The sequence below is a fragment of the Podarcis gaigeae genome (assembly GCF_964106915.1).
Source record: "Podarcis gaigeae genome assembly, chromosome: 11".
Classification (NCBI taxonomy): Eukaryota; Metazoa; Chordata; class Lepidosauria; order Squamata; family Lacertidae; genus Podarcis; species Podarcis gaigeae.
The window spans coordinates 23,759,074-23,778,248 of NC_139687.1; the positions used below are offsets into that span (position 1 = coordinate 23,759,074).

The 19,175-nt window shown below is 38.4% G+C and overlaps 1 protein-coding gene across 1 annotated transcript in view; it reads left to right on the forward strand.

Annotated features, from left to right (window-relative positions):
* Positions 1 to 19,175, forward strand: part of FBXL17 (F-box and leucine rich repeat protein 17) — a 146,496-nt gene that overhangs the window by 122,150 nt on the left and 5,171 nt on the right. The window contains exon 8 of the mRNA XM_083702388.1: positions 9,536 to 9,678. Coding sequence (XP_083558514.1) covers positions 9,536 to 9,678 — 143 coding nt within the window. The remainder of the gene's footprint in view (positions 1 to 9,535; positions 9,679 to 19,175) is intronic.

Below are 19,175 nucleotides of genomic sequence, written 5' to 3' on the forward strand. Positions count from 1 at the left end.
TTTTTGTGATAGAAATTGAGAAGCAGTGGTGAATACTTCTTCAGAACTCTCTCTTTGCTTCATGATTCTTAACTTGTCACTTCCTTGCACTTGATTTACCTTTAGAGAATAATTGTGACTGGCTTTCACATAGGGAGAATGTCTGCAATGGCTCTTCATTGAATATATAGATATTATTGACTAGTACCTCTGACTTGGAATAAATTTTTTGAAAATGATCTGAGGTCCCATGCTCATATTTTAAGAGACTCTGGTTCATTTGTAGTTAAAAAGGTAAAGGACCCCTGACAGTTAAGTCCATTTGCGAACGACTCCAGGGTTGCAGCACTCATCTCGCTTTACTGGCCGAGGGAGCCAATATTTGTCCTCAGACAGTTTTCTCAATGTGTAAGGCATTGGTTAAAACGAAAGCAAAAAAGCCCTTGACTTAATGTGTCTCTTGCATCTGATGACAATCATACTGTGGAATATGCCTGATGTGATGGGAATGTATCCTTAGTAATACCAGCATAAAACAAAATTGAGAGGGGAAAGCCTGTTAATTTGTATCATAATCCTCAGAAAATATGTATTTATATTAATGGTAATCATTAGCAATATCAAATCCATTTTAAAAAAATAGTTTTCCACTGCCCACAAAGAACTGAATAGACCTTCCCATTTCTTCCATTGTGATTTTTCCTCCTGAACATGTACTTAGCCAAAAACCAATATCTGACTTAGCATTGTGCATGCTTTCAAATAGCCAAAAAGCTGCATATAACCTACATGGAATGGGTGTGTTATTCAGTGGCATATACAAATGTGTGTCCTTCTTGTTGTTTAGTCGTTTAGTCGTGTCCGACTCTTCGTGACCCCATGGACCAGAGCACGCCAGGCACTTCTGTCTTTCACTGCCTCCCGCAGTTTGGTCAGACTCATGTTTGTAGCTTTGAGAACATTGTCCAACCATCTCATCCTCTGTCGTCCCCTTCTCCTTGTGCCCTCCATCTTTCCCAACAACAGGGTCTTTTCTAGGGAGTCTTCTCTTCTCATGAGGTGGCCAAAGTATTGGAGCCTCAGCTTCAGGATCTGTCCTTCCAGTGAGCACTCAGGGCTGATTTCCTTAAGAATGGATACGTTTGATCTTCTTGCAGTCCATGGGACTCTCAAGGGTCTCCTCCAGCACCATAATTCAAAAGCATCAATTCTTCGGCGATCAGCCTTCTTTATGGTCCAGCTCTCACTTCCATACATCACTACTGGGAAAACCATGGCTTTAACTATACGGACTTGTGTGTCCTTAGCTTAGACATATGTTTGAGCTGCATATGCCTGAGAGAAAATGTGTGCATGTGTGCATGCGGACGCTCTCTCTCTCAAAGGGAATCTTGGTTTATGCATGGTTTTTAAAACCTAAAGTTCCCTTCAGAGGAGAATGAACCTCTGCACATGTTCATTCTCCTCTGAGAATGTCCACAAAGCAATATTTTTTAAAAAATTCAAAAGGGGACACCTTACTAGATTAACAGAAACTAGTTTATTACCTTCCTAATATATGCCAGATGACAGAATATCAATGTAAATTCATAGTTCCACTCCAAAAAAAAGATATGCAGAGCATTTTTGTTGCAATGCTCTTAGAAATCAGATAACCTAACCTTTATTTATCAACACGTTTAGTAGTGTTTAATCAATTTGTGTTTCTACTGTGTTACTGTTATCCCTTTAGCAGGTTATGCGAGCAAATGATACCAGGTAAAGAGGTGGGTAGGAAGAGGAAATGCAAGCTGGAATACTCGTTTCACATCCAGTGCTGTCTTCTGTGATAGATAGGATATTGAGTGGACGATTGGTATGATCTACTAGAATTGTTCTGGTGGTCTTATCTGAAATTGCTTGCTTGTATGAAGAAAGAAGAAAGATCTGGAATTCACCTTTAGCGAACATTCATTCCATCTGATGATTAGTTAATGGATTTCCCAAAGTAAAACAAAGCACTTTAAATGATCAAAGAATGCAGTGAAATAATTGCAGCACACAATGGAACCAGTACAGATAGATGTGACACAAATACTGTTTAAAGTTAAAAGATGTTTAAACTTTTTAGAAACTATTTTTGTCAATATGATTGAGAAGTAAGGGAGAGATGAACTAAGACACATTGCAATAACAGTAAAACATCGTGGAAGCTCATCTCAGTTTGGGGATATAATTCCTTCAATATAGTACTATAGGAGAAATGTCCAAAATACGAGCAATGCTCACAGCTGAGAAAAACAAAGTATTGATCCATCACAAGGATCAAAATTATTTTTTACACTACATGCACAAAGGTGCACTCAGTGTTGAAAATTATCTGGACCAGGACAGTTGCTGTCGGTGAGCAATGTTCACTGAAACTCCAGACTAGCAGACAGAGTAAAAATAATTACTTTTATAGCTCCCTGGAAGAAAAAAATCTACTGAAGTAAACTGGTACTGAAGTTTTAAGTTTCAAGCAGTAACTCTATTGACCCGCTGCCTTTCTTTAGATAAACAAAACTTTCAACTGTAAGTTAATTTCGCTGTCATAAAAATGTAATAACATCTCTCCATTAATTATATGGCTGTCATATATGCAGAGCAATTATATTTAATGACTGTGGGCATCCGCAAAGACGTTTTCCTACATGGGCCCATTGAAATAACTGGGACAAGCACAATACTACAATATAAGCCTTATAATATTTTAAAGAAGCAACTAGTAAAGAAGCAACTGGCATATTCTCACTGCCTTTTGCCAGCATAATCTTACTTGCTGAGCATAATATACAGAGTTGTGTCAAACAAAGTCCTACTCAGAGTATACTCACTGAAAATGATGGATATAAGGCATCTCCATTAATTTCAGTAGATCTACTCTTGAGTAGAACTAACATGAGCTTCAAAGTGTTCAAGTGTATGAATAATTTTACATGTTTCCAATGATAACCCACCTCAGAGCAGACACATTGAAATTAATGAACATGACTAGTGGTGGATACAGCTCATGGTAATACAAAAATCTCTTTATTGAAATCCACCCAAATGACTGAAACTGTTGGTAAACTGCAGGTCAGCTTTCCTCCCATATTAAGAGTAGCCTTAAGAATTTATGAAGGTAGACTTCCACATTTTCTTGGTACTGATTTTAGTTATTATAGTTAAAGTAAGCACTGTACAGTATTTGTATAAAAGTTTATGAGCATGAAAAGAGCTGTGAACATGATTATCCAATTATTCAGAAATTACAGAGCTAAACATCTTTATGCATTGTGTTCATTAGAAATTTCATTCCAATTGATACTTTAAAATTTGAGTGTGAATTCTGTCTCCCATTGTAAGAATAGTGATTTTTCCCCACAATATGGCATTCCTTAGTATCACTGCCACCACCATAGCTGTTGTCACCTTTATTAAATTATCCATTCGTTTCTTTCTTTCTTTAGTTGTAGTCTAGTTATCTCTTGTTTTTCTATCAAGGCATTATATTAGCTTGGATAAATTGGCACATATAGCCAGTATGCATCTTTCCACCATTATCTGACCAAATAACTGCTCAAAAAGTATTATAAAATCACTATCACTACCTATGGTATTATTGTCTCTCCTCTTGAAGAGGAATTTTTCCATGTTAAAGTGCTGCTTTTTTCCCTTTTTTTTTTTTTTTTTGCATGTTCCCTCAGGATATGATTCTTATTAGTGAATATTTTGAAGACTGAAATTATGCTGCTAAATCTGAAGTATGCTGAAAAATACTTTAGGAGAAAGTAGCCTTTTTCAAGCCCTTAGGACTCAACATTTTTATTTGCATTTCCATCATGTTAATTACTGTTTAAAGAGTTCCCGGGGTGATTACATGCAACTATTTTCAAGAAGTTTTATCCCATTCTTTATACAGGACAGCTAATTAATGTTAGAAGCTTTATTAATCTGCAGAAGATGCAATTAAGGTCTATCCAGTTACACCTTATCCTGGGATATGTATTGTAACTGTCATTATTTGGAAGTAATTTGATGAGTCCACTGAAAATACATTGCTGTAAATTCTCTCATGCATGTCATTGACAACACAGCCTCAGTAGTTCTTCTGGGTTCAGTAGGACACAAATTGAAAGGTTTAATAATGAGAACCTCTGAAGGGGGTGTCTGGAAACAGTTCCTTCATTACTTTTTAAGTCTGCTTGTGATGATTCACAGTGTGAAGCCCTTTTTAATTTTGTTCAATTTTCCCAGAGTCTCAGTAATACACAATCTAAGCATCCATTTATATTGATTTATATGAGCAAATGAGATCAACTCAAGTTTAGTTAATCATAATTAACTTAATGGCAAGATACAATATCGTGGTCACTGGCTGTGCCCCTCAATTTAGAGCTCTGTGTGTGTGTCACTGAACATTGGGTTATGAACAAATACAAAAGCCTTGTTAAGATTAATTCATGTTGAGGCTTGGAGTGATACCAACTGTCAGAAGCAAGAAAATTTGAAATTAAGGCTCATGCTTTGTTCCTATTTCCCTTGGATCTACAGATATGTTGCGATGAATTCCCATATTATGTCATTTTATTCGGTGACCTGAGATGTAGGCAGAAGAAAAGCCCATTACAGTGAGCCGTGCAGTGTGGCTTGGATTTATTTTGAATTTCATGTAAAAAAAAAATACAGTTTAGATTATTAGTTTCAACAGATCTCTGACTGCTTTATTATCTTTTGAATAATAAAGATGTAGACGTATTTTTATCTGTCCGTGCAAAGTTATTGATTCACTCTTGCTCCTTGGCCACTAGTTGAGAAATTTGTCGCCTCGTTTCCCAGTGAAGGTCAAAATATGCATTCGGAAAGAGGGAATTTAACTAGACTTGCTAAAGTTCTCAGAAAAACTAGACTGGCTGCTATAGGGATGTAGTCTGACTCACTTCCTTCCATTTCCTCAGGGCATCATATTAGATTGGCTTCCCAGCATAGTCATGCCCCTGTATCCTCTGTATTTCACTGTGGTCCCATACGTCATTTTTACAAACTGTGGTACATCCACATGTGCACAAATGTATAACTACAAAATTACCACAGGAGACCTCGAGCAGCCTGAGGCAGGTGGCGCATACAGCTTTTCTTACTACAGCATTCTTCCCATCTAAAAAAAAAATGATGGTAGGTCTGCTATGAAAATGTGTACAGACAATATCTCGGTCATCTGTTTTCTTCTCTCATAGAATTTCCATGTTTCCTAACAATGTATTACAAACGCAACGTTTAAATATTTATCTTCTGTTCGGCTTAGCTTGTAAGGAAGACAGTTTATTCACTTGTGAGTTATATCACCATGCAAAATAACACATGAGCTTTGTTTTAGCGTTTCAAATCAGAAAGCCCACGGTGACTCTCTTTTGTGTGAGTTGAGCATCCCATCATATGCATGGGAGTAAGTCTCATTGTTGCCAGTGCGATTTGCTTCTGGGTAAATTGCATAGGGCTTGTGCTCTGAGGTAGCTAAGCACGTTCATGTCATAGTGAATTGATGCCTCTAAAAGATGGTGTGGGACATAAAACAAGGATGGCATGTCTGGACTGTCTCATGAGAGCCATCAGTTAGAAAAGACTCATGCAGTTGGCTCCGCCCATACGGCTGCGGCAATCTCACTCATACTGCAGCTGCATCAGAGAACACCTTGGGGAAGCAGCTGTCACACAGCTGCAAGTAGGTGTGAAGAGGACCATTATTTGAAGTCAGTGGTATCCTGTGAAGAGGACAGCTCTAGCTGGCCCATTAGCTCAGAGGCTTTGTGCTGGATTAGATTCTCTGGAATGTTCACACAGGCTAGAACATTAATAACCAGGATTTGTTCATATGGGGATGCTAAACAGCACAATCCTTTTATAAAGCCACAAAACTGAACAAGAGCTCTTTTGCCCAGTATCCTCACAAATTATCTGTTACTTGTCAGTCAGCCATGTACTAACATAAGGTTACCAGGTTTTTTTTCAATGAATCCAGGGACACTTTTCAACTTCCTCCTAAATAGATGGATTTTGTCAGGGGACTGATTTGTAAATCTGGAAACTGTCCCCAGGAAACAGGGACGTCTGATAAGCTTACACTAACCGGTTGTGCTAACACCTGGAGTTACTTTCTCTCCTAGAGAGGAAGAAAGTAACTATTGCCCAATTGTATTTCTCTTTGAATATGTTCAAATTTACATGTGTGTATTGATTGGCAATCCAAATTACAAATGGGATCTAAAACAAAATGTAGTTTATCCTCACCTCCTAAACCACCAATGCCCTCCTCCCAAACCCTATGAGCTGTTGGGGGCTCTCGTAAACCGAATCCAACCCACCCCCATCTCCCATTTTCAATAACCAATATTCTTTTTCTTTTTTAAAATCACATATTTCTCTTTCTAGTTGAAAGAAAAGGGGAGAGATTGCAAAGGACAGTTGAGTAGGAGAGATGAGATACAACTACCCACTTTCTAATATCTTCCTTACCTATCTTATGAGCCTCTCCTGCCTGTCTGCCAGCTGATCACAAACATTTTGAAGTTTCCTGGGTTGCGACAGCCAGCTACTCTCTCTTCACCATCCAATTCCATTACCCCTCTCCTGCTTCACAGAGCTTTCCTTCTTTAGAGTTCAAAAGATTTTTTTATTTATTTTGTACTTCTACCATTGTTGGACCAAATTGTGCTGTTACCTCCCTCTTAAGCAAAGCTGATGCCATTTGGTTGCATAACTTTGCGAATAGACATAACTATTATGTAAGACTGGGACTGAACAGCCATCTCCATAATCTTTGTGTGCTGTTGAAATCTTGGTTGAGCTGAGAAATTTCCAGGCCTCAACTGTTGCAGCACATTGATCAGGCAGATCACAGAGCAGCTTGGAATTTGTCATACAAGGAACCGTGCTCCTGAATCCCACAAACAAAGCCATTTTCCTTTTGGCATTATCCACTGCATCAAGGATCAATTTATATGAAATTTATATGAAACTACACTATACACAGGGTTTTTATTTACTCCTTTAATAGAAATAAAGTTGGTAAGCTTTTTATATTATTCAAAAACTGCCACTATGGCCTTTTACAGTTTAATATCTGAAGAGTTTTGTCAGCATATTTTAAAGGACTTGAGGAGCGAGACACTTGCTACTTCCCTAGAGATGAATATTCCACTGTCCAGTTGATCCATTATAAAAAGTTCTTAATAATGGGTCTACAGTTTTCTTAGTTCATTTCCGTTCTATTACACCAGCTATTTCCCACTGGTCTTCCCTAAACCATTTTCCAATTTTCCTTGTACTAAAGCCCTGCACTTTCTTGTAAGTGGCTATCATAGGCCACCTGCTAGTTCATTGGCCAACTGATGACTATAGTAATTATAATTTAAGGACAAGCACTATAAGAAGAAGGCCATTATCAGTAGCTGTTCAGTACTGGTTTCTAGTTGATACATAACTTATATAAATTAGATTTCTTTTATTTTATAACGAAAAAGCAAGTTCTTCTGGTACCATGTTGCCTTTAAATGGACAGGAGGGATTGCAGGGAATGGAAAGTGAGAAGCTCTTGCTTTGTTATTCATTGTTGCTCAGGTGTCTTATTCTTAACTTGTTCACATTTTATGTAGTGGGACTGGGGGGAAAGAACAGCTCCACAGGGTCCAGGCTTTACCTTTATGGTAATTGGAGAGGTGCTCATGGGTATAGTAGTCCTTCAATAGGAAAAAAACACAAATACACGGAAACCCGCTGGTATTTACAATGTGTGAGTATTGTAGTACAGGGTTTCCATCATTTGGTGTATATACAGTAATAAAATGGGATCCAATTAGGGGATTAATGGATTAGCTTAACTGACTGACCACTTCTTGATCAACTAAAAATAAAAGCTCAGCAAGTTGCTAGACAATCTGCCAATGCCTACTTGCTAAGGCTGTGTCAGAGCATTCAGCTCACTGCTGACAGCAGCAACACTCACAAAATGCCCCAGTTAGCCCCAAACCACAGCCACTTGTCCATTACCTGACACGTTATGACATCATATGGCATCATATGATGATGACATGTGACATCATAACGTGTGGCACCAAGTTCAAAAGGAAGAATTGGGAGTGCATTCAAAGTCAGAGTGTTCCATGGAGTATGGAACAGTTCTGAATCTGGCCTTCAATCCAGCTTTCAGCCCCATCATAACTTGTGAACATTTTCTTAGCAAGCACTTCCATCTTACAGGTGTTGCTAGTTTGGCTATTTGCGCCAATATAATTTGTGCAAATCATTTTGTTCTAGCTAGGAAATTTTGCCGGTTTTGCTCACCAATGCAAGCACACAGTCAGAATCACAGTCATTAAAAAAAAATCCTTTAAAAGTGTAGGTGGTTTTAAGTAGCATATTTGTCAAGAATGTGCTAGAAATATATACGGTAATTGTCAAATAATATTAAAGAGTGCTACAATTCATGGCATCACATTGCAAAACATGATTCTTAGAATTGGCTTTGCAAGATTAACTGTTAGCCTGGAGACAGTATGTCCAAAACCAAATATAAATATATATTTTCCATGTGTGTGCTGCAATTTTTTTTTCTTGCCCTGAGAGAATAACTGAGTTTTATCCTAGCTAATTGTTAAATTGGCTTTTAGGCAGTCTTTGGTAATTTTTCTTACTCATCTGAAAACGACAAGAGATTTAATATACAATGTAATTCATTGAGCCGTGTCTGTAGACACTGTAATGTACATAACCTTTGAACTTCCATTGAAAATATTTAAATAAAACCAAGTACCTAGTTGAAGGGAGTTGGTAGTTAATAGAACAGTATTATTCATTCCATCACAAATAAGAACATCCAAGTTGGGTTGGCCAAAGTAAAGTAAAATGAAGAGGAGATTGTTTGATACCAGCTGATAGTCAGAAGCACGAATCCCACCTTGCTAATAAAGGCAATTTTGCTACTACAGAGTGCAAAAGCACTAACTGGGCTAATGCTAAGTAAATATTTTTGTGTACCTTCTGCATTATATGTTAAAACTATCTTGATGCTCTCCTTTTAAAAATCACCTGGCAAGTTTTAGCCAGTACGGATTCAGGAAACCTCTTTGGGAATGCACACATGGCTCCTATGCTTTTCTTCACAAAGAATTCTTAAGAAATTTTGGAACAAATGGTTATTAATATTGTGTTAATATTTCATCCAAACCCAAATATTAATTTATTTTATAAAAATAAATCATATGCTGTTTTCCAATCCTTGAAATTTAGACTCTGTGTTGTTTTGGGCAATGCAGCTTACCTATGAAAGGGATTCTTTGTGATTTTAAAAGGGAGCTTGATCATTTTTATAGCAATATGTGCCTTTCAGTGTGTTAGGGGGGAAATGCAACTTGGTATAGACTGTTCTTTATATACACACATGTATATATGGTTTGACCACATAAACTTGTTTTTTTGAAATATATAATATTTAAAATATTTTGCTGCTTAACATTTCACCCCTGTGTTTTGTTTCTCTTGTGTTTTTTATGTTTTGTAGCACTGATAGCCATTGGCCGATACAGTATGACAATAGAGACTGTGGATGTGGGATGGTGCAAAGAAATCACAGATCAGGGAGCCACCCAAATTGCTCAAAGTAGTAAGTCGCTCAGGTACTTGGGACTAATGCGATGTGATAAGGTAAGAATTTGGGCTTTTTTGCATAAAAGGCTATGTTACATAGGCAAGAGTGGTGTGTCCATTTACTCCACACAATTGCATTCACATTAGCAGTTATTAACCCAAAAAAGCAGCAAATGCATATTGGGCATATGATAAGCGTCTCTGATACTGAGTCAGTGATGTTAGTACATTTTTTTGCTGCTTTCTGAATTTTATAATTTCTGTCTTTAGTGGGTCATGACATTAATAAAGCAGTCTGTCTTGTCTTAAAACACAGAATGCAGTAATAGCAAAAAAATACTGCCGTCTGACTTTCAAAAGAAATAATTTTCAGCTCAGTAACCTTGATCACAAATCCTCATTGTAAAAACAGATGAACCAAAGAGCTTTGTGTAGCTCACTCAGAGGAGAAATGTTTCAACTCAATGGCCTTGATTCTTAAATTTCCCATATATTTTTTCCCCTTTACCGTTTAGAAACACGTTAAGAAGCTCCTGCTTCCTGCATTCTCTTTTTACAAAAGCAAATTGTAAATATGAAGCTATAAAAAGTCTAGCTTCCGAGCTGAAGAACCACTATTTTGGGAATTGATAGAACATAATACCTTAAACTTGGAGGTTTTGTAAAAGCCAAGAGAAGAAAAGTGTGTGAGAGTCTCCTTTGATGAATTGGGCTAAGATTATCTACTTAGGCTGTTCAAAGGGTTACTTGACCCTGAGATTTAGATTTGACCCCGAGTCACCTGATCAATTTTACATACATATCTTTTGTGGGTTTAGTTAAAACAGCTTGTACAATCAGGAAAGACTTAATAAAAGCAATATATTTATCCTGTCTTGAGCTGCTAAAGACAATCAATGACCTTGATGTTGCAAACAGTTTTTAGTACAACATCAGTTAAACTACGCATACTGTATATTCTTTATTCCTTTAATTGCTGGCTTATACTTTCCTGGCTTCCTACAAAGGGACTGCATGCTGTGTAGGGAGACAACTGAGCTAGCAGGAATAAAAATCTGCGAGACGGCTGCAGCACAAATGGGGAAAACTGTTTCTGATTAATGGGAAACGTATATTGGGTATCTTGATGAGAATGCTGTAAAGTGTGGCATTAGGGGGACTATTGGGGGTCATTTAACTTGCTTGTTAAACCTCTTATGTGCAGGAGAATGAGGAAAGTAGCCATAAAAAGAACAAATTTTCGGAAGCTCTATCCTGAATTTAAAATGTTTAAAATGCCGTGTTGGCAGCTCTAAGAGCTACATGCCTCTTCCACATCCAGAGAATAGAGAAGTTATCATACAAAACCACTTCCTTCGCTTTTCTAACTTCATGCAGAACTAATTTCTTCTTCCAAATGCCAGTGCCCAGAACATTAATGAGAAGGGTTTTCGAATGCCACTGCGGCAGAAAAATGTTCTTTCATAAAGTTGGGTGGGGGCTACACATTGGTCCAGTCTGCCCCTCCCCCAGGTGCTTCTTAGCCTTTTCCCAAATGTTATTTAATATTGCTATACCTGATAGCCACTCCCTTCTTATGTGGCACTGCCTGACATGCAAGTAAGGAGCTCAGAAACAAAGAGAAATAGATGGGGCATACAGCAATAGATTTCAGCAATCAATACCAAAATACTCTTCATGACATCATCTCTTCAGAATTTCTTTGAAACGCACTTGAAATAAATTTAGAATTACAAAGGCGTCAAGGGCCTTGCCAAAAAAGATCAGAGAAACTGCAGGCCTGAGTAAAGGCAGGCTCTGTTTGATTCCATCGATTATATAACTGCCTCTAGGCTATAGATGTCACTAGTGGCTATTCTATTGATCCACACCATGAAAATAATCAGATTAATTCATTTCTCATTAAGTTGCCATTAACTGTGGTCTTTTTGATTTCCAAGTACAGTGTGGAAGCAACACATTCACTGCTATAGGGGGGCAGGAACTGGCTTCATAATCTTAGGACCATGAGAAATAGCAATTTTATGTCTCCATAAAGCCTTAAGTGTTGTTTTATCAGTTTAAACCAAGTATTCTTAAAATGACTTTCATTGTTTTGCCCAGTTAATGGAGGCTCAGTTTCAAGGAACATGATATAAGACATAGTTGGAGGTCTTTGCATAAGAGCAGTAGCACCCAATGACTAAGGACATGACATCTAGTGTCATTGTTCCTCAAGGGTAAGCTGCCCAGATGAGGAGGTTCCCCACAACTGGGACAGTGCAGGAATTAGCTCTGTCTGTGCACCTATACAGCCCCAACCTCACCCCTGCCCCATCCCCACACTGTCCCAGTAAGATGCAGCAACACTGGTATCCCCCACCATGTCACCTGCTACTGCATAGTTGCTAAGTAAGCAGCTAAGAACATTTCACATTTTGTGAACCCCTAGAGCAGGCATGGCCAAACTTGGCCGTCCAGATGTTTTGGGACTACAACTCCCATCATCCCTAGCTAACAGGACCAGGGGTCAGGGATGATGGGAATTGTAGTCCCAAAACATCCGAAGGGCCAAGTTTGCCCATGCCTGCCCTAGAGCCTTCATCAGTCATCACTGCCTTCCTTCCTTTTTAAACATTTATTATGTTGATTGCATGTTGGTTTTCCCTTATTGTCAGCTCACTTAAAGGATTGTTGTCAGACAGAAAGGTGAGATATACATATTTTAAATAAGCAATCATTTAACCAAAGAAAAAGTAGACTAACCAGGCGGAGAGCCTTCTCAGTAGTGGTGCCCGCCCTCACATCAGATGTCAAGGAAATAAACAGCTATCTGTTGGTAGCAACCCAGAGTGGCTGGGGAGGCCCAGCCAGATGGGCGGGGTATAAGCAATAAATTGTTCTTGTTCTTGTTCTTGTTCTTAAGCTGCTCTAATGGTTAAGTATGCATTACAATTCATATTCAACCAAAGCCATTAAGAACACAAGAAAAACCCTTCTGGATCCGACCAAAAACCCACCTAGTCAGGCATGGTGATCAGCCAGATGGCTGTGGGAAGTCAAGCAGGACTGAGCGCCATAGCAGTCTCCTCACTTGCAATTCCGAATCCAGAGGTGTACCGCCTCCGACAGTGGAAGTAAAACATGGTTCTGTTGTTTAGTTTATCTTCCATTAATCTTAAAGCCATCCAAGTTAGGGCCATCCTGTATCTTCTGGCACATGATAGCCATTCAGAGTTTCCAAAGCACTGTGGGTTAAAACGCACAGACCAAAGACATTTGGAGAGAAACACTGTACATTTTCCAATGTTCCAAGTGGAGTCAAGTTTTCATCGCAAATTTGCTGGATAGTGCCACACTGGTGAAGAAGTAATCTGTTGTTATATTCCTTCTCAAACCCTGTAAATGCAGCATTTTCAGTCACAGTCTGGCTTCAGTTTCAAGCTGCTTGGGCCATCTTCTTCCTTTCCCACATACATGTCTGCATCATAAACTTATGGGAAAGAATTCAATGTGGCAGCAAGTGGAATATTTATGCATGGAGCATGGTCCCCTTATGCAATGAGGCTCCCCTCCCCGTCCTCCACACACTCCTAAACCTGTTATGGGGGTCCCTTCAACCCTCCAGAGCTCTTCTGGGTAGACATGTTGGAGCAGAGGGGATGAAGTCCTTATTCTATCTACATAAGTACTTAGTTGTATCCAGTATTATGCCTACTCACAGTAGACCCATTGAAATTAATTGTCATGACTAACATAGGTTCATTAATTTCAGTGGTTCGATACAACCCATAATGTTTTGGCACTGTAACATGACCATTGTACATCTTTGAATGCATACTGTTTTCATACCAACATTCTTCTCCACAAAACCACAGGGAGGGAAGTGAATCCCTTTTATTACCCCCCTCCAAATCAATTTTCAAGGCACCTAGTACAAAATGCCTTATCCATTCTTCTGAATTTCAGCAAGTTTCTTACCAAAAGGTACCTCTGTACTGTATGCTATTTTCATACAAATGTTTATATGGAACAGTAGGGGGTGTTAAGTGGTTACCTTTTTAACTACTGTCCTTACAGGAAAGCACAGCAGGTATCTTTCTGAAAATTTGCAGTATTCACCACACTTTCTTTCTTCTTTTATAAAAGTAATTATTTTATCTTTGTAATGTATTTTATTCTGTTTTTATTATGTCTTATATATTTTACTTTTTATAATGGATTTGGCGAGACAAAATAAATAATAATCAAACGTAACCACAAAAATTTCATCCAGTTATTTCCAAAAGTAAAATTGTTACAGCCATTACAAAATGTTCTTCATAATAGTTGATGGATATGATTTCCATATTGGGGTTTTGGTTTGGACCCAAGTCAAATTAGGCAGCTTCTGAATTGGTCCAAATCAAATTGGATTCCCAAATCAAGTGCCAAATTAGGGGTTTTGCATCCTCACCACCTGTGGAGGAAGGGGCGGAAGGGGGTGAAGGGGACCCTGGAGGGGAGGTGGATGTCAGGGAACTGCCATCGGAAAGGCAGGTAGTGGAAGGGCTCACAGAGGCTAGGAGAGACTCAGCAGCAGAGGAGGGAACCAGCAGGGGGAGAGAGGGAGCTCCAAGGGAAAGCGAATTGGAGGGAGGGCTCAGGGACACTTCCAGTGAAAACAGTGGAGAGGTTTCAGGACCTCCTATAGGTACACCCACTCCTCGCCGGAAACTGTCGCGCCGAGAATCCCGAAGACGCGTTTCCGTTAAGGAACTTTTATGTTGGAAGAGATTCCGCAAACGCCCACTGTCGGATTCTGCCAGCGACTGAGGGAGTCATGTTTAAGGGGCTCCGCTATAGACAGAGCTTTGACAACCAGGACCAAGCTCTGAAGGACTAAGCTTTTACGCACAAGCAGCTCATCATCCCATCACATTAGGATCTGAAATAAATCTTACGATGCATTGAAAGTGGGGAATGTTTCCCTGTGCTTTTAACTGTAAGCCTGAGAATTATATTTATCTGATCATTAATATAACTTTGCCATATTAATATCAAAGGACAAAGAGCTGTTAAAAAGGTAGATAATGTCAATATCAAGTCATGTGGCTATTTCTGGTAGATAGTACAGAAGTTTCCTTCACATTATCTCAGTAAGCTGGTAAATATTAAAATAAAACAGTATTTAAAAAATGGGTTTAAACAAAAAAGAAAGACTTGAAATAACTTGTGGTTCTTGTAGAGAATTACAAAACCTAATCTTTTCTAAGTATGCAGCGTTTATTTCCAGCCACAAATGGCTGTAATTTGTTCAAATCAAATATGAAGCAATTGTGTGCAATATTGTGTAATATGGAGTACTGTGTGTAATATTGGGTATACCAGATCCTCTCACTCAGAGAATCCTATTAGAAAACAATTTACTTCAATGCTTTCATCCACTCCAACCCTATCCAACATGTTCTTATTTTAAATTTAGATTTGCAACATTAGCTTTTTAAAAGATAGAACAAAATATGCTTTTGAAGGGAAATGGAGAAGCTTTCTATTAAGTCTATGACTGAAAAGTGCTTACTGAATTGCTCAGGAAGAAAAGTTTTAGACAGATTATTTCACATCTCCAGTTTAACCAATTCATCCCCACATTGTTTATAATTTCTAATAAATCCCTTTTCATAAATTATCTACAAACAGGAAACAAGTGAGTATAGATGACTTACATTTCTTTTTGTCTTGCTTCTACTGTAAATTAGAAGTGAAGTGGTAAAAGAACCACTAACCTTTAATAACTACAAACCCTCAAAGTACAGCTATTGACCTACAAAAATACACAGTGCTTCAGAGAGAGAAATTATACAGGGAAAGCTGGTCTATAGACATCAGTTTGGTTTTCTTATGACAGCTACAAACATTGCAATTGCTGTGGGTGACACCAGCATTTCCCTTTTACTTAGCAGCATAATTATTTGGAGCTTTTAACAATATTGTACACGAACAGGAAACTTCATAAGATGGCCTCCATTTTTTCAGAGCCTATCTAGCTGAACTTAACAAAGCATAAAGAGGCTAATACGTTACAAAATCGGGTTTCAAACATCCGTGGGTGGTTTACAATGTCTGATTGTAGGGGTACAAATAATGATTGTGACATTTACATATTTAAATTGTTTGCAGCAAGATTGGAAGTCTGGTTTACTAATCGAAAATTATCAATGCATTGACTAACCTCTATTAAGGTCAGTTTAAGCCCATATCTTTCTTAACCCTTAAAAAGAAATATATGAGTCAGTCTAGGTTGCTGTCATGGACTGGGCAGAGGAGGAGTGGTGGATACCGCCTCCCCAGCCTGACCCTTCCAGAGAAGAAGACGGTTCAGGGGTTTGAGAGAGATCACCGCTCAGAGGCAGATGAGTGGAAAAGCTGGGAAATAATGGGAAAGGAGGAGGAGGAAGAAGAAGCACCAGAAGGGTGAAAGCTGACGGACACAGTGTCTTTAGAAGGCATTCCAGATCCCCCTCTCCCAGAACCCGGCAAGCATTAGAAGTAGGAGAGCAAAGAGCTCAAAGGCAGAGGGCACTTTTCAGCACCCGTATATTGAATAAAAAGCAGTTGGTAAGAACTTTTCCTTGTATTATCCTGCCATGGGGGTTGGATCCTCTGCCGCCTGACACCATCAAAGCAATTACTATTAAGAGAGTTGATATGGACAGACAATGGGCAACTTACAGGGAATTGCTGGACTATGCAATGGGCGAACCCAGACTGAAACCTACGGAGAACTTAAGAAGCCAAGTTACGGATATGTTACAATACCACCTGGTTGACCAAAAAAAGGGGGGCGGATTTGGACCAAAGCTCACAATTTGAAAAAGAACTGTTACAAAATAAGGATAAACTTCTGTATAAAATGTATAATTTCTTATTAGAATGGGAAACAAAGGACGAGCTAGTTAAAGCATCTATGACACACTGGGCAATAGATACTGGGTAATAGATACAGGACACAATATAGATCTAAACCTTTGGAAGAAACTTTGGAAAAGTGATTTGAAATTTACTGTGTGTTATTCTCTGAAAGAGAACTGCTTGAAAATGATTCATAGATGGTATTTAATTCCAAATAGACTGACTAAGATGTAGAAAGCAGACTCAGATACGTGTTGGAAATGTAAAGAAATGGGAGGAACCTTTTTTCATATGTGGTGGACATGTAGAAAGGTGAAAGAATATTGGGAAATGATTTATAATGAATTGGAAAAAAAGTTTACATTTACCTTCCCCCCCAAAACCAGAATCCTCTTTGTTGGGAATAAACCAGACAGAAATTCCCAGGGGCCAGAAAAGAAGAGTGGAAAATATTTATTGAATATATGGAAGATAATTGTATACAGCTGAAAGCACTGGCAGCATTAAGATGAATTCAACAGAGTTAACAATATTTGATTGATGTAAACGTGTAAAATTGTTTTGAATGGTTATAGTAAAATATGCAGGAAAGTATTGTATCTAATATGAACCATGGAAGGAGAAGAAGAGAAGTCATTGGATATTTTTAAGTTTGTAAAATGTTTAATTTGAAATGTATAAAAATTAGAGAGAGAGAGAGAGAGAGAGAGAGAGAGAGAACCAAGTCCTTGCAAAGTTCCTCAACTGTTATCTGAGTACTGAACTTATTCCTCTGAAGATCACTTCAATTAGTCTTCACTCGAATCCACAGTCCTAACAGATAACTTTCAACAATGCCTACAACACTTCTTGCAATCTCCTACCATGGCCCAAACAGTATGCTGTAACCTGATCCTTTTTATATGCAAAGTTACTCGCCAACGCTGCCCAGTAACACAGATAAGAGAGTCAAAAGATGTCTGCTGGTGCATTGTGGGGAATGAGTCATCTCTGCTGACTCATAGAAAATTAACTCATTAACTGCATTCCTTAATAGTCCAAACTTCTGACAATCATTAGCAGACCATTAATGACCACTAATGACCTGAACATATGGAGAACTGCAGCAGTTCCACTGTTATATGTGCACAAAGTTTAATGAAACAGGAGAAGTGAAATTCAGTCACTTCATGACACTTCATGAAAGAGGGAATACAAAGAGTATTTCCAAATGTAGAGATTGCACTGCATATTTTTCTAACATTGATAATTACTAACTGCTCTGCAGAAAACTCTCTTTCTCAGTTGCGAAGAATAAAAAACTCACATGAACAACAGTGTTTCAGGGCTGACTAGATTTGCATAATATTTGTGTCATTTAAAAATATAATACTTTATTTGATGGTTTAGTGTTGCTTTTATTTTGTGTTACGTATGGAGGACACCATAATCCTTTCAGTGTTTAGGGCCTCTAAAGGTCTTAATTCTGCCCTTTCTGTAATTCATTTTGACAAAGTGTTGCATCAGTATTCTGGTGAACACTGGCTTTCACCAGGTGCATTCATTACCAGGCCACTGCTGTTGCTTTCGATCCATAATTTAAATCGAAGCACATTGTTTGCCTTAACATTCAGGAAATCCAGAATGCAGATGTTGTGCTGTGTGTGTGTGTGTGTGTGTGTGTGTGTGTGTGTGTGTGTGTGTGTGTGTTATTCAACTAGTCCTAAGCCCCTAAGCACTGAGGTAATCATTGAAACTCTCTGGAACATATCGGCCTTAACAGATCAAGTGCATAGCACATCACACAAAATGACTCCACAAACCTTTCATTGTGTTGCAGCTACAGGCAGGAATTATAATTGGGCCACCTGAGAATGTTATTCATTCAACTATTAGGTTTTTAAAAAGTCAAACATTTGTTGTTGTTGTTTTTAAAAAAATGACTTGAGGAAATAATACCTGTAGAGCAGCAGGATAGCACATAAACCTGCCTAGTCCATTAATTGTAAGCAAGGCAAAGGTGGTGGTTGCATAAAAGTTTTTCAGCCCAGAACAAATGTGAGAGTTGGACACTGGATACCTTTCTCTGTCCACAGAGTTCACCATGAGTATTTGAACCAAATATCACAGAGAAAACACCTGCAAGAGGAACACTGTTCGCTTCTGCCTATGGACTGAAGACCATCCTTCATTAGTGCTAGTACCATATATATGTACCATCTCCTAGTTTTTATTGGAATTTAATGAATAACTTGTAGCTTGTCAAAAATATTTTTTGTCAACAGAAAGTTGATCCATGGGCTTTAATTGGCACTAGTGATTAGCCATTATTTATTTTAGTACAGTGGTACCTCGGTTTTCAAACGTAATCCGTTCCAAAAGACCGTTCAAGTTCCGAAACGTTTGAAAATGGAAGCATTTACTTACAGAAAACTCAATATGGAAGCTGCATGGCATGTTCGACTCCTGAAAAGCGTTCGAAAACCGAAGCAGTTACTTCTGGGTTTTTGGTGTTCGAAAACCGAAATGTTCAACTTCCAAGACGTTCGAAAACCAAGGTACCACTGTACTTCTCTGGCTTCCAAATGGAGTTCCTTATTTTGGGCAGCTTCCCTCATTTCAGTTGTTGCTACATGGAAGGCACAGAAGCGAAATCTATGTATATACTATCATCAAGCATGATTACAGACTTCATGCTGTTTTAT